This window comes from Phascolarctos cinereus, unplaced genomic scaffold, assembly GCF_003287225.1.
Source record: "Phascolarctos cinereus isolate Bilbo 61053 unplaced genomic scaffold, phaCin_HiC Scaffold_3;HRSCAF=262, whole genome shotgun sequence".
In the NCBI taxonomy this organism is placed as follows: Eukaryota; Metazoa; Chordata; class Mammalia; order Diprotodontia; family Phascolarctidae; genus Phascolarctos; species Phascolarctos cinereus.
The window spans coordinates 257831403-257847836 of record NW_027555736.1 but is presented as its reverse complement, the minus strand read 5'-3'; the positions used below and the strand labels follow the sequence as shown (position 1 = coordinate 257847836).

The following is a 16434-nucleotide window of genomic DNA, read 5'->3' as shown; positions in this document are numbered from 1 at the left end:
CACTAACAGCTTACAGGTCCACAGGCTGGCCCTGACATCCTGGAACAGTACAACACCTAATATACCAAGAAAGTAGCAACAGGACCAGCCTAGACCTTCCTTCCAGAAGCGTGGCAGCAGAGCACAACCCAAACATCAAGTGCAAAGTCAGGAAAGAGGCTGGAATAATGAGCCCCACCACAATCAGTTTTTATGGCGGCAGGGATACTCAAGGCAAAATTGCTGAAGAAAATGACTCCCAAACACCCACAAGCAAAAGCCTCAGATGGCAGAGCAGCAGGAATTATAAAATACGTACAAGTTCAACCTATCAAGATACATACAAAAACTATAACCATGATTTATCGAAACTGAATGTTTCCCACCTCGTGACAGAAAGATGACGGACTAATATTCAGAATAAGAAACATTTATGACATGGTCAATGTAAATTTGTTTTGCTTAACTATGCTTATGAGATATAAGGATTCTTTCTTTTTTCCTTTCTTTCTTTCCAGTGAGCGGGGGGTAGGTGAGTGGAAGAAAAAAATAAAATGTTTGATCATTAGAAAAAAATAAAGTTAAAAAAAATAAAAAGAAGATAGGTGCTTTTCTTTTAGAGAAAAGCTTGAAGTCATTCAAAGCACTACATAATTTTTCGAATGCAATTTAGCCCGCTCACCTCCTGATCAATTCTGGGCTCAGTTCATTGCTATGGACGGACCAGCTTTATGGGCTGCACTGAGTCTGGGCATTTGGAATTCTTACTGCGCTTATTTCTTCTTTCTTTGTGGATCCCATTTTAGGAAGTTCTGCAATGTGACAGGGCTTGAAGCAAACAATACCGTAACACAAACTACTAGAAGTAATAAAAGAACCCACTTTTTACTAACTACATAAACGTATTTGATTCACTGGAGCCAAAGAACATCTTTCTCTCCTCAATGAGGCATGACAATGCCAAAATCCTACCCGCTTTCTGGAAAATTCTACCCAAAGAACTTTCCTTGACACCTCTTTGATTATCATCAACAGACAAGTGAAACTGAAATATAGGCTTCTCACCATCGGACAAGATGTTCTTGTTTGTCAATTTCCTGCACATAGTGGGTACTTAATAACATTTCTGTTGAATTTAAATGAATTTCAATTTGGTCTTAGTCCCTCAAAACCCCTTCTTATGTTGCATTCCCAATCTTCTTTTCATAGATCACCTACCAAGCAACTAAGTTGTCAGCTAGGTATTTATAATCCTATACAGCACAATGTCGCAGCAAAAACAAATCCCACATATAACCCCACCACCATTTGCTTCAGAACACAGCCAAACAGTCTCAGAGTAAAAATTTGCCCCCCAAAAGCACCAGGCCTCATTTTTTTAAATGTGAGAGGCTCAAGGAATGGGTCCAATGTGGCTGAAGTTAATTGTACTTTTAAACCAAAGTATGCTCAAGCATGTTCTCAAAGTCACTTTTCACTTAGCATAAATCTAGACTTACAGGTAGATACAAGACAAGATGTGTTTTTAACAGAAGTGGTTTACTACATAATTAATAGTGGAACGGAAAGGAAGAAAATCTAGAATAACTTGGTAGCAAAGTAAAAACGTTAAGAATAAGAATATAAGCACTTAAAAACAATGTTTTTAAATTTCTATTGAGCTAAGACTTTTTTGAAACAATGACTAAACTCAAGTTACTCAATTTTTAATCAAGTCACTTAACTTCCGAACTTTAGCTTCCTCATCTATAAACTGATGTGAATAACATATGTACAATCTACTTTAAAGCTGCTGTAAAAGAAAATGTCCTATAAATTATAAAGGAGTCTATAAAATGTGAACTATCATAAATGGTTACAAATTCCTAAAGAGTTACATTTAAATTATTAAATTTTTAAACTTCTGAACTTTTCAATTTCTAAAATGTTCATCTAGAAAACAATATCCAAACAAGATACTAAAATTCTAGCTGCCAAGTAAATTTTCTAAAGTTCATCATATTATCACCCTTCAAAATAATTTATATGTCATCAAAAATGAGACTCTATGATCTTTGCAAGTATTTCTGGAAAAGCCTGAAATCTAACTACTATCACATGAGCATCATTAACTCATGGGGACTGAAGCACAAAAATTAAACAGGAGCTCTACCTGTATCACTGATTCCCTTGCCACCATTTTAAAATATTCAATCAAAGTTTCTGCTGCAAGGACCTAAGTAATGAAGCGAGAATGAACAAATAAAAAATCCAATACCGCCCTCTAACAAATTACAATCCTTATTAGCTTTATGTAATTAATATAATTATGTAAATAAAATTACTAGCTTTCTAAGATGATCCGGCCATTCTGGAGAGCAATTTGGAACTATGCCCAAACGGCTATCAAACCGTGCATATCCTTTGACCCAGCAATACCACTTCTAGGTCTGTATCCCAAAGAGATCATACAACGGGAAAAGGACTCACATGTACAAAAATATTTATAGCAGCTCTATTTGTGGTGGCAAAGAATTGGAAATTGAGGGGATACCTATCAATTGGGGAATGGCTGAACAAGTTGTGGTATATGAAAGTAATGGAATACTATAAAAAATGTGCTGTAAGAAATGATGAGCAGGCGGACTTCAGAAAAACCTGGAAAGACTTATAGGAACTATTGCCGAGTGAAGTGAGCAAAACCAGAATACTGTATACAGTAACTGCCACATTGGGCGATTACTAACTTACACAGACCTGGCTTTTCTCAGCAATGCAAGAACTAGGACAACTCCAAAGACTCATGATGGAAAACGCTGCCCACACCCAGAGAAAGAACTATGGAGTCTGAATGGAGATCGAAGCATACTGTTTGCTCTCTTTTTGGTAATTGTTTTGTTTCTTTCTTGTGGCTCCTCCCATTCGTTCTAATTCTTCTTTACAATATGACTAATGTGAAAAAAAAATGTTTAATATGAATGTATATATAGAGCCTATATCAGACTGCATCAGACTGCATGTTGTTTTGGGGTCAGGGGAGGCGAAGAAGGGATGGGGAGAAAATTTAAAATTCAAAGGCTTTATGGAAGTGAATGTTGAAAACCAAAAATAAATTTTTAAAAAAGATTTAGGTCCAGCATTTTAGAATTTAAATTCAGTTCATTATCCGGAAAATTACTTTTTTCCCCAGACAGTACAGAGAAACTACTAATTAAAAGGATATTCCTCATAAATTAAAACTTAAGCTTCGTGACTGAATGGTTAACTTTCATCAACCATTCATTTCACTAAATGTCAAGTTTTTAAAAACATAATAGCTCTTCAACAGGAAAAAATTCCAAGGGTTGCTTCTATTACCTATTATAATACATAAAGCAGGTACTCAGTAAGTGCTTGTTAACTAAGTAAAAAAGCTGTAGTCAAAATTAATTTCATAAGTATACTTCACTATTTCTTAAAAAATTCTTAACAAGTCTGAATAGCCATTATGCAGTGACTCCAAATTTTTTTGGTTGGCAAACCTCTATTTAGAACAGTCACTAACAAGAGGCATTCAAGTGATCCAGTGAACATAGAGCACTGGACCTACGAGTCAGGAAGGCCCAAGTTCAAATGCAGCCTCAGATACTTAGCTATGCAAATCACTTAACCTCTAAATCAGTATCAGTTTCATCTATTCTATAATAGAGGGATGATAACAATGGCACCTATTTCATATAGTGTTACTGTGAGGATCAAATAAGAATACACGGCAAGGTGCTCTGTAAATCTTAAAGGCCAATTTAAATGTTAGTTATTAATAAAACTACAGTTTATCAAATACTTTTTTATCAAAAAAAAAACCTTGCTAAAAAAGTTTTTAAACACAAATTGAAAAGATGCCCCTATTTGACTATCCATTGTATTTATAAAAAATTCAAGATTTCCAAATTTATTAAGGAACTATTAAGACAAACTTAATTCAAAATTAAATAAATTTATATATATAATGGCACTAAACATTGTCACTAAATGGCAAAATCTTCCTGTTTTCTTGCAGACAAATCATATGATTTGGATGAAACTCTCAGGGTCCCATAAGGAATCTGGTCAAATAAATAAGGAAAAAAACACTCTTTATAGATGAAGAAAAATTTGACCCAACATATGAGTGCAAATTAAAGTTTACCGAATTTAATGGATAATAAACAAGCATTTATCAAGTGCCAACTACAAGCTACAACACTAAGCATAACGTACAGAAAGAATATACAATTTAGAAATATTTACACCCAAAATGCTTTACCTTGCACCATTGCTCCTAACTACTTCAACAATTTCTCCAACAAAATATCGATCCTTGATATAAACGAAGACATCATCACAAATTTCATGCAGTCTCGAGCGATGGGTAAGGGTAGTCAAGTACAAAACTGGAATTACTAGTGGTTCTGGAAAACTCTGAAGATTCTGTCTTGCTTTTTTTTCTGATTCAAGAGCCTCCTGATAGGTGAGTCCAGGTTTGCCAGTCACAGCACAGCTCCACACAAGACTATTACACAGAATAGTTCGTTCAAAAAAATCACTGCAATTTAAAAAAAGAAAGAAATTACCCAGAATTCCACAAACAGATTCATTTTAGCAATATATACTATGCTACCTCTGGGGCAAAAGTATTTAGAGACAGATAAATCTAAACTTTAACAATTCAGTTTTTTTTCCCCAGAACTTAACAGTTTCTACCTACAATAAATCCAACTATTCATAATCAGAACTTGATCATACGTGCTATAATATTATAAATCACAAATTCAACAACATTGAGACCATCTAGGAGTCAATGAACCATAGCTAGAAAACTGCCTTGGAGTTAACAAGTCACAAATAAGTAAGTATGTATTAAGCACCTATACTAGGCACTGTGCCAGGAACTGGTACCAAATATACAAAAAAGAGACACTCCCTTCTCAAGAAGCTTACATTCTAACAGGAGGAAGACAATATATAAAGAGAGTGATAACCAAAGAATGCAGCTTTGGTTTGAGGACTGCTCCTAAGTGACAATTATCACATTCTTTCCAGGAACAAAGGTTTGATTTTGTTACTATTCCGAGAGTAAGAAGATGGGGGCTAGAGGGGAAGGCCCAGAGTGAGAGTCAGGACAAGAATGAGATGCCCAGGGTAAATGACATTTGAAATATCATTAGTCGTATGCAGTGGATTATAGAAGTTTTCACTTACTCAATTCATTTACCAACCAGGACCAATCAGCCCCAAGCTAACAAGATTCAAAATTGAGCAGACTAACTCTCCCATGGGAGGGAAAAGAAGTCTGATCCAGGTGCTGCAATAGGGACAGCTACAGAGCAGATATCAAATCAGATCATATATCAAGCCAAATGTAGACAGCAGAACGGATGAAAAATTAAACATGAGGCCTGGGATCTGATAAATAAAGTTTTTACTCCCTCATCAATCAGGACAGCTCAAACCAAGAAGACTCGAGTTCAAGTCCTGACTTTTGACACAAACTGGCTTTATATGCCCCTAGCAAAATCAACCACCACCCAGAGCCTTTGGGACAAGGCTCAATGACTCCAAGTTGCTGAGCAGCAGAGGTAGAGTTTCCAACACCAAAAAATCACAAGTCCAGTTCCTCCTCCTTCACTTTCCACTCCCTCAGCCCCCTCCCCCGCAAAAGTCAAAATCTAAAAATAAAATCAACTTTGCTTTCTTCTTTGAGGCTTACAATTAATTGAACTTCTGTTCCAGAAGAAAAAAAAACAAGTTGTAAGCTATGAATTACAAGTGCTGATAAAATGTGTTCTCCCATTCCTCCCACTATGCCAATCACAGTACCACTCCATAGAAGATACTACACAGAACAGTTCATATTCCCCACAGATGGTGCTTCTATTTTCTCTATCCTCTTTACCAAGGAAAAAAAATTTTCCCAATATAGTAAATGTGCACTAATTATCCCTAGGAATAGTATTCCTTCTAAGAGGAAAAGCAAATACATAGTGAAATAGAAAGGGAGAAGGGGCAGGGAGAGGGAATAATCCATACCAGGAACTGTGCTGAGGACTTTAAAATAGTATCCCATTTGGTCCTCTCAACAGCCCAGTGAGCGCTTTTATGATCTACATCTTATAGGAAACTAAAGAAAACAGGTTTACTTAAGTGACTTGCCACTGCTCCTCCTAAGTATCTGGGGCCACATTTGAATTTAGGACTTTAAGACTCTAGCTCCAGTGCTCTATCCCCTGCACCACCTAAAAGCTTAAAGTAATACTGAGGAAATTCCAATGAAGCCAAATTTTGTGTATTGGGAAAAGGGGGGGGAGGCCTCAGCCAATGGAAGAGACAAAAAATAAAAAATCAGTGACCAATTGAAATCTGCATTTAAAATGTAAAGGGAAATAAATACTATTTGATATAGTGCTAGAAATGCCAACTACAGCAATAAGACAAGGAAAAAAATTGAGGATAATTGAGGATAGGCAAAGAGGAAACAAAATTATAGCTTTTTACAGATGATATGGTTTACCTGATGATCCCAAGAACCAACTACATATTGAAACTTTAATAAGTTGCAAGATATAAATGATTATTTTTGTATATTACCAATCAAATGCAACAGAAAAAGAGAAATTTCATTTAAAGTTAACTACAGAAAGTATAAAATAGTTGGAAATCTATCTGCTAAGACACACAGAAAACTTGTGAATACAACTACAAAACACTCTTTGTGGAAATATAGACTTAAATAGAGAAATATTAACTGCTCATGGGTAGACTGAACCAATGTAATAAAAATAATACTACTAAATTATTCAGTTACTCATTCAGTACCAAACCAATAGAACTATCAAAAGATTACTTTACGGAACTAGAAAAAAATAATATAGAAATTCATTCAGAGAAACAAAAGGTCAAGAACCTCAAAAGAATTAATCAAAAAAGTAAGAAGAAAGAGGACCTTAGAAGTACCAGATCCTAACCTATACTATTATTACAAAGCAGTATTCATCTAAATGATGTACTGGTTAAAGATTTTATCAGTAGAACAGACTAGGTTCACAATACACAGAACAAAGGGGCACAACATTTGATAAACAACCCAGAAAAGTATTTGATAAATCCAAAGACCTGAAGCTACTTGGGGGTAAGAACTCATCAAACCTGATACCAAGTGCTAGAAAAACCAGCCAGAAGTTTGGCAGAAACTAGAGATCAATACTTTACCCAGAGTAGCAAAATAACCTCCAAATGGGCACAAACTTAAGACATCAATTGTGTCATGGTAAACAAATTAAAGGAGAAAAGAAATCACTTACACATAGGTCTGCCCATATCGATGATTGGGGGGGGAGATAAAGAGGATAATAAAGAGGAACGCATAAGATATTTCCAGATCACTTTTTCGTGACTATAGTACTCCTCTCCAAGGGCTCTGAGGAAGTGACCTATGAATAAGAGGCTCACCTCCCCCTTCATTTTGGGTGGGGCAGAAGTAGTCACACAGGTTAGGATGCATAAATAGGTTGCAATATGTATAGCTGTTCAAAAAGTAAGAAGCTGAACAATTTGGTACAGATGAAAAAAGATGTGGAATCCGTAGAATAGATTAGCTATCCAACATATATAGAAGCAAACACAGTAGCACAGTTTTCCATTCATCCAAAAACCTATTATTGGGTGGGAGGAGGGGAGGAGAACCTCACTATCTGACAGAAACTCCTTAGAAAATCAAAATTAGACAGCAGTCTGGTGGAAATTAGGTTTGGATCAATACTTCATACCACATACCAAGAGAAGCTCCCGATGGATACATGACCTAGCCATAAAGGATCACATTATAAAAACATTTGAGGAGCAAGGACAAAATTACCTTTCAGATCTATAGATGGGGGAAGAATTCATGACTAAAAAGTAGAGAGGATTACACAAGATTAAAAAAGGAAATTTTAATCATATAAAGATTTTGCACAAACAGAACCAATGTGGCTGAAATTAGGAGGGAAAGAGATAAAAGAGGGGGTGAAAAAACCTTTGCAACAAATTCTTCTGAAAGATGTCTGGTATCCAACATATAAGGAAACGATATAAATTTACTAAGAGTCATTCCTCCAATAGGAAGTTTCAAAGGAAGAAACCCAAGCTATGACCAACCATGTGAAAATGCTCTAAATGAGTATTATAAAAACACAAATGTAAACAACCTTGAGGCTTCATCTCACACTTACTCCACTAACAAAAATATCAAAAGAGGAAAATAGCAAATGCTGGAGAAGCTACAAGAAAACAGGCACACTAAGTGCATTGCTAGTGCAGCTGTGTATGGCCCAGTCATCAAGAACAGAATGTATATGTACAAAAACATCCATAGCTATTCTATTCCTAGTAGTCAAAAATTGGGAAATGGCAGAAGTGAGAACTAGAAGAACAACTTATATGGTAACAACTACATTACAGAACAAAGCAACTTTAAAAGACTTTAGAACTCTGATCAATGCAATAATCTGCATCACAAATCCAAAAAACTGAAGATGAAAAACAACACATCCACCTCCTGCCAGTGAGGTCATAAAAACTAAAATGCAAGAAGCACACATTTTCAAGCATGGGCAATGTTCTTGCTGAACCATGCATTTTTTTTGGAGGGGGGAGGCAATTGGGGGTTAAGTGACTTGCCCAGAGTCACATAGTTAGTGAGTTTTATGTATCTGAGGCTGGATTTGAACTCAGGTCCTCCTGACTCCAGGGCTGGTGCTCTACCAATGCACTACCTAGATGGCCTGTGAACCATGCATGTTTATGAGGATTTTATTTTTTGTTCAATGGGGGTAAGGGCAGTGACAAGGAAAGATTATAAATTGTCTAAAAATATGTATTGTTGCTCTTATTATCTTTTTCCCCCCAAACTTACCCTTATTCTGAACATATTTCTTCTGAAAACACTGACATGCTCCCATTCAGTTTACATTTGACTCCTCAATCTCCTTTACCCATATATCCAGTCAGTTACCAAATATATTGTTGTTTCTTCCTCCACATTTCTTGGTACGTGGTATAGTGGATAAGAAAGTTGCTGTGCCTAAGGAAGACCCAAGTTCAAATATGGCCTCAGACACTTAAAAGTTATATGATCCTGAGCAACTCAATTAACCCATTTGCCTCAATTTCCTCAACTGTAAAATGGGAATAACTATAGTCCCCACCTCCCAAGGTTGTTGTGAGGATCAAATGAGATAATTTTTGTAAAGGACCTTAGCACAGTACATGGCACACAGCAGGCACTATTTGATAAACATTTATTTCCTTCTTTCCTTCTTGGCATTCTATACTTACACAACCACCACTTTGGTTCAGATCCTCATTACCTTTCTCCTGGACTACTGTAATAGCCTAATTAAAATCAGTCTTACTGCCCAAGGTTCCTCTTCTCTAATCCACCCCCTATACAGCTGCCAAAGCAATTTTCCTAAAACACAAGTCTGACTTTATCACTTCCCTACTCAAACTACAGTGGCTCTCTATCTGCAGAAAGATCAAATATTCTTTCAACTTTATCTCATCCCTGTTTAGTATAAGTTTTAAAATACACATAATTATTTAACAGTAGATGTACATAATTTTTTAAAAAGTAAATACAAACATACTAGGTGGTACAAGCTCACCAGCTTTTTGCTGACAGGAATGCATGACCAAAGAAGTTCGCAGACCACGGATAAGAGGACTAATAAGTGTCAGGAAAGTCCTTCTAACAACAACTACTGGCTTTCCCAGGGTCACACTCTCAGAATCCATCGGAGGCAACACTTGAACCAGCCTCTCCAAAGCACAGAACTACCATTTACTATTCCATACTTCGGCACCTAAATCTTTCTCTGTGTGTACTTGTGTACAGTCACAGTGAGCCAGGATAGAAGGAAAAAGCATAAATATGAAAGCCACTGAATAATTAGTCAGGCATTTGAATACATAGTAAATATTAAATTTGAATTCGCCATGTTGGAGAAGCATTACTTTGAAAGGGGTATACCTGTCTTTACAGGTACACCTTGAATACAATGTGTGTCTAGGTGATCAAAAAAAAAAAAGGCTGGGATTTTTTCCTCCTATAACACTATATTAAAATTTTCATTTAAATGGTATGAATGAGGAATTCTGACACCATTAATTTTTTTCACATATTAATATATTACTAGGCTTTATATTCCCTTTATCTTTATCTTCAATACCCCTGTTTCTACAGGACTCCACCCAAGGCTCAATTGGCTCAGATAAACAAGCTTTTGATTTATCTTGCCCAGAAATACCTCTTGCAATCCAAGCCAGAGACCATGATCTTAATTGTACCTGGGACACTTAGTAGATGTATAATTAAAGCTTGTTGACTTGACTATGTAACCACATTCACCGCCTCTGCAACTTTCTGAACCAAGCTGTCTCTCCCCAACACCATTTCTCTCTATCTGTTATCGCCTCCATTTTATTGTCAGCCCACAAGGGGGGGGCAAGATGATCCAGCTCTGCTTTTTCAATTGATCCCAAATGCTTACAACAGTGTTTGGCACATATTCAAATGGGCTTGGTCGATGCCTTTCCATCAATTCACTCAGAAGGGCTTCCCCATCCTCAAGCTGAATTCTTTTGTACAATTTTGATCCACATGATCCAAAACAAAATATAGCCAAATGCAAGACAATGTGCAGTTTTCCTCTACTCTAGGTGATTCTCAAACTTCTAGGTCTCAGAACCCCTTTTTAAAATTTAAAAACTAATGTGGACTCCCCTTCAAAGAGCTTTATTTTAGTGTGCATTATATCTGTTGATATTTACCATATTAGAAATTAAAACATCGAAGCATTACTATGAAAATAATTTTGACCTCACAGACCACCCCTTTCCTCATGGGTCTTTGGACCATACTTTGAGAACCACTGCTGGACTCCACCACAAATTCCACAGTGAAATAATAGTCACTTCTCAAAAAGCTTCACGTCATTTCCACCCCAGCAACCAAAATTTGCTCCTATCACATACAGAATAAAATTTCCCCCTGGAGGATCTCCCCATTGTTTGTAAGAGAAAAATCATAATGGTAAAATTAATAAACTGTTAGCTGCCCCAGCTTTGGGCAGATAGAGACATTCAGCAGATCACAAGGTTCCCATCACTACTATATGTGCCTGAGCCAGGCTTGTGATCTATCTACTAAACTATTTTCTATTTTTCTCTAAGTAATCTATAGTATATTCCAATTACGGTATTACTTCAGTTTCTGCTTCTACCAATCTTTACCCAAATTCTCTCTACCATGACTCCTGAAACCTTCCCCAGTTCTTGGATTTCTTCAAATGAGCACAGAGTGTTAATGTATATAATATGCTTGCTACTCTACTACCTACCTACTTTTCCCCCCTCCTATTTTCTCTTTTAAAATCCATCCAGAACCATATTATACTTATGTGTTTGATTCTAACAAGTCTCTGATAGCTAAGGTCAAGTTCGCATCTTCACATTAGATTTCTAGATCATCTTGCCTGTAATTCCTTTGTGTGTTAACTACTGCAGAGATATATCTAAAGCCATGGGTTTTCTGAATCATCCTTTGACTTTACTTCCTGTGCATTTTGTGAGCATCACTACTGCTCTTCTTCCTCCTAGGGTGTGACTACTCTCCATGAATATCTTAGCTTGGTAGATTTTTACCTAGGCTATTTTCCCCCTACCTCTCCAATTTTTAAAGCCCTTTTGAGTAGATTTTTGAGACTGGTCCAAGCAAATACATCACACACCCCAATTCCTTTTTTAATTTAGTTTTTCAACAAATAAATCAGATGAAAAGTATAAACTACAAAGAAGGTGCCAGGACCAGCCTAAGTTGCAGATCATGGACCTCACCTGGAGCTCCCTATATCAATGAAATCACAATTTCATTCACTATATCTATGGTTATTTAGTACAAAAGATGACATTTAGGAAGCAAGGGCTAGTGAAACTGTCTCAATGGAAATGGGATACAAGCCTGTAAAAAAAAAATACGAAAGAATTTTAGAGTTTCTAGGAGCTGAAAGCTATCTAGTTACCAGGATCATCTATCACTAAATACAATGCCTGACTACATCTGCCACAGCTGACCACACTTTCCCCGTGTTCACACTACTCAATTATGGTTCTTTTCCTATGTATCATGACCAATCCTTCTTAATTTCCCAAGATGGGTCATGATTTGTGTCCAACAAACCCTTACATGTGGATATTCTCCAGGGCTGTGTCCCACACCCTCCCTTAAACCCCCTTCTCTCTTCACTCTAGTTTCATCATTTCATCAGTTCCTTTGGATTCAACTATCATTTCTAAGCAAATGATTCCCAAATCTACATGTCTAGAATTCATTTCTCTTCCCCAGAATTGCATCTTAAATCATATACACCATAGAAATTTAAAACTTAATACATCCGAAACTCAAATACATCCAGTTTATCTTCCCCCCACCTCACTCCTCCTCTTCCAAAAATTCCCCATTTCTGTTGAGGGCACCTCCAAACATTACATTCAAAAGTCTCCTCAACTTTTTAATCTCACTCCACATATCTAATCATTTGCTAAGTATTGTCAATTCTACTTCCATAACATCTCTCATACCTAATCTATCATCTTTCTGTCCTAGATTATTGCCAGGGCCTCCTAATGGGGGTGGGGCCCTCTATTCAATTCTGTCCCTTCTCCATCACCAAAGAGATATCCCTAAAACATAGGCCTGATCATGTCACTTACCTGCTCAAGAAGCTTCAGTGGCTCCTTACTTGCTTCTACAGTAAAAAATAGTCTTCTTTTTCTAATTGAAGACCATTCCTAATATAGGAATATTATATTCATTACATTCAATATTAGGTTCAACCTATTTTTTAGACACACACCACTCCATCCTCACATACTCTACATTCCAGCCAAACTATACCATTTATTCTTATGTCCAACATTCCAACTCCCATTTCTGTGCTTCTTCAAAAGAGAAGTCGGTTAGTCAATAAGCATTTATTAAGTACCTATTTTGTGCCAGGTGCTAGGCAGGCTGTCTTTCATGTCTAAAAGGCTCTTCCCTCCTCATCTCTGCCTCTGAGAAATCCTAAACTCTCTGAGGCATCTAGATGGGCTCCCTGGTTGGAAGTCAGACTTGGGAATTTGCAAGACCCAAGTTCAAACTGCCTCAGACTCTTAATGTATTACCCAGAGGTAAGGCTTATTTAAACTCTCTCAGCCTCAGTCTCCTCATCTGCAAAACGAGAATGATAATAGCATCTATTTCACAGGATAGTTCTGAGAATCAAATAATAACATGTGAAGTGATTCGAAAACTTTAACCATATAAATCCTAGCTATGACTCAAGCTCACCTCACGGTAATTTCATAAAAGAAGCCAAGACTGATTACTCCAAACTGCTTCTCCCTACCACCACCAAAAGCAACACTTAGTCTCTGTATCTACTTAATCTGTATCCTATCACTATAAGATAAGAACTTTAAAGGCAAGAAGTATTTTAAGTCCCCACCACCTAGCACATATTAGGTGCTTCAACAAATTATAACAGTGATTGAACTTGTCCAGAATTCCCTCTACAACATCCCCTAACAAGTGGCCTTCACTTGAAGATAACTGAGAAGTTTTCATAAGGTAGGAAGGTTGACCTAATTGTTACCAATAAGATAGAGGTTGTAGCCTCTCCTATACAACAATAATTCATTCAGATTGCTCTGAATATTGCCTTATCATTCAGACATTTCATCTAAACTTTATAACCCCCTGCCCCCCCCCAAAAAAAGGGTTTGGAAGGTTGCTAAACCAGTTAGTGTGAACAAGGTTAAAAAGGGATACAATTAACCCATTTAAGAGAATCAAGTATTTAAAATCATCTATTTGCATACAATTAATGTTCAACACCTTCAACAGAGTCTCCTACATTCATTAAAGCAGGTCTAACAGGAGTTAGCAATTAGTTTAGCAGCTTACACTTCAAAGAAATTAAATAGAGGGTTGAACCAGATGATCTAAAAAAGTACCTCCCAACTTATGACAGCACTTGTAATTTTTTTTTAAGGGTACCTCTGACTTCATCTGTTCAAGGAACTTACATATAGACGTAATTTCTCTGCAACTCAAGAGAGCTGCCTGGGACATCCAGGCTTTCAGCTACTTGCCCAAGATCTACACAGCCAACATTTCACAGAAGTGAGACTTGTGTGCTTTTTGAAAAATGTGTAAAATCTTGATTATTACCCTTCCTCCTACAGTCTGGCTACACAGTAAGTAAATGCCAGGTCATGAGACAATCCTCTAGAACTGAAAAGAATCTCAGAGGCTATCCAGTCCAATCCCTCTCATTCTGCAAAAGAGGAAACTAAGGTTCAAGGAGGTTAATCGATTTGCTCAAGGTCATGAAAGCAGTAACAAAGTCGGAATCTGAATCTCAGGTTCTCTAACTTCTGAACTTTCCACTGTACTAACCTGCCACCAAACATGATGAGATAAATATTAAAAACACCATTATATGTAATTAGTTACTTAATTTTTTCCTCTTAGAGACAGGAAAATAGACTTCTGATTTCATTAGTAGGGAATCCCTCTACAGAGCAATGCAGGCCTGTATGTTCTCTGTAACTCACAGTCTTGGAGAGTTGCCTAACGAAGTTAAGTGATTTGCCCAGGGGTCACACTGTCATTATGTGACAGAGGCTACGAAGTCGTCTTGATTTCTAGTACTGCTCTCTAAGCACTATGCCATGGCTGCCCCTCCGTTTCGAAAAGAAAAGTCTTGGTTCAACTTTAAATAAATTCTAAAATCTCTTAACTTACAATGTCAACAAGGCTCATTTCAACATAAACAAACCACTGAACCTATGAGTGAAAATACAGTAAGTTTCCTTTTGACAGTTTCTCCAAATATATGCAAAAGCTAAGATCACATGAACTTTTTTGATGACACTGTGTGCATGTGTAAAAAACATTTTTTTTAAGAAAAGTAAAAACAAGGTGGAAAAGGCAGGGAAAAGAATGTTCAATTTGGAGTCAGATTAATTTAGGTTCAGATTTCTGGCTCTGTTACTTCCAAGATGTATGACCATGAGCAAGTCACTCTTTCAGGGTCTGTTTCTTGACATCTGCAAAATGAGGGGCATGTTTCAGTAAGTATTCCCTGACCAACTTAAATTCTATAGATCCTATTGATATGAAAAAGTATTCAGAAATCTGGAGGTAGACTAGTAGTAGTTAGAATTGGTTCAATTAAAAAAATCAAATATTCATTAAACTACTTTGTGTCACATAATGTGCTAGTTCACAGATATACAAGCAAAAAGAATTTAACAGTTCCTCCTCACCAGTCTCTGTGAAGATTACAAGCTCTAGCACGCACATGTGTGTATGTGTGTGCGTACACATGCTTATAATTCATGCTTATTATCTTTTCCATTGGGACAAACTTATGAGTAGAAATGCCATACATATGATATACATACGTGCCTATGTATAATAAAAATGTAAACTGAATAAATACAAATGTATATTAAGTAAATGTTATTTTGGGAGGGAAGACACCAGCAAGTTGAAGGGGAGAGGATATTAGGAAAGGTTTCAATCGGAAGGTGGTGATTGAGTTGCATCTAAAAGAAGAAAGGAAGTTTTAGGAGGCAGAGCTGAGGGAGTACACATTCCAGGCTTTGGGGACAGAAAAAAAGAGATGGAGTGTAATGTGAGGAAGTGGGAGAAGGACAGTTTGGTTAGATCATAGAGTCTAAGAGAGTAAATGTCCAAGGAGACTAGAAAAATATAAGTTGGGGCTACATTGTAAAGGCTTTAAAAAACTAAACACAGGAGTTTACATTTGATCCTAGAGGTAACAGGAAGTCAATGGAGTTGACTGAGGGAAGTTAAAGGGTCAGATCTATGGTTAAGGAAAATTACTTTAGCAGTAATACCTACTGATGGATTAAAGTGGGGAGGAGATTTGAGGCCTCTCTTCCTTTTAGAAAAAGCTCTGACACTATCTTCTGTCAGCAGCCTTTTCCAATTTTCCTCTAATCTCCAGAGTATGTTGTATGTATTTATATTTATTCACTTTATATTTATGCTTGATATATAAGTACTTGTTGCCCATTAGAATTTAAATTCATTGCAGGCAGGGATTGTTTCATTCTTTGTATTTGTTTTCCTAGCACAATGCCTGGAATATGGAAGGAACATAACAAATAATTCCTGATTTACTGACAGGAGGTTGGTTGCATCAGTAATCTAGGTGAGAGGTGATAAAGGCCTGAACTAAAAGGTAGCTTTTGTACAGGGAGAGAAACAATGGGATAAGAGAAATGACTTGTGAAGGCTGAAATGTTGCAATATTTGGCAACTGATTAGATATACTGGGTGAGAGTGAATGAGAATAATGCCTAGGTTTCAAAACCGGGAGACTGGAAAGTTGGTGGGCACCAGGA

General features: G+C 36.8%; 1 protein-coding gene across 8 annotated transcripts in view; it reads right to left on the bottom strand.

Annotated features, from left to right (window-relative positions):
- The window catches only part of BAZ1A (bromodomain adjacent to zinc finger domain 1A), a 196055-nt gene that overhangs the window by 97129 nt on the left and 82492 nt on the right, over positions 1-16434 (bottom strand). For 7 of the 8 annotated variants that reach the window (XM_078151581.1, XM_078151579.1, XM_078151578.1 and 4 more), the window contains one exon: positions 4244-4522. The exons of the other annotated variant lie outside the window; for it this stretch is intronic. In XM_078151581.1, coding sequence (XP_078007707.1) covers positions 4244-4522 — 279 coding nt within the window. The remainder of the gene's footprint in view (positions 1-4243; positions 4523-16434) is intronic. 8 annotated transcript variants of the gene reach the window in all.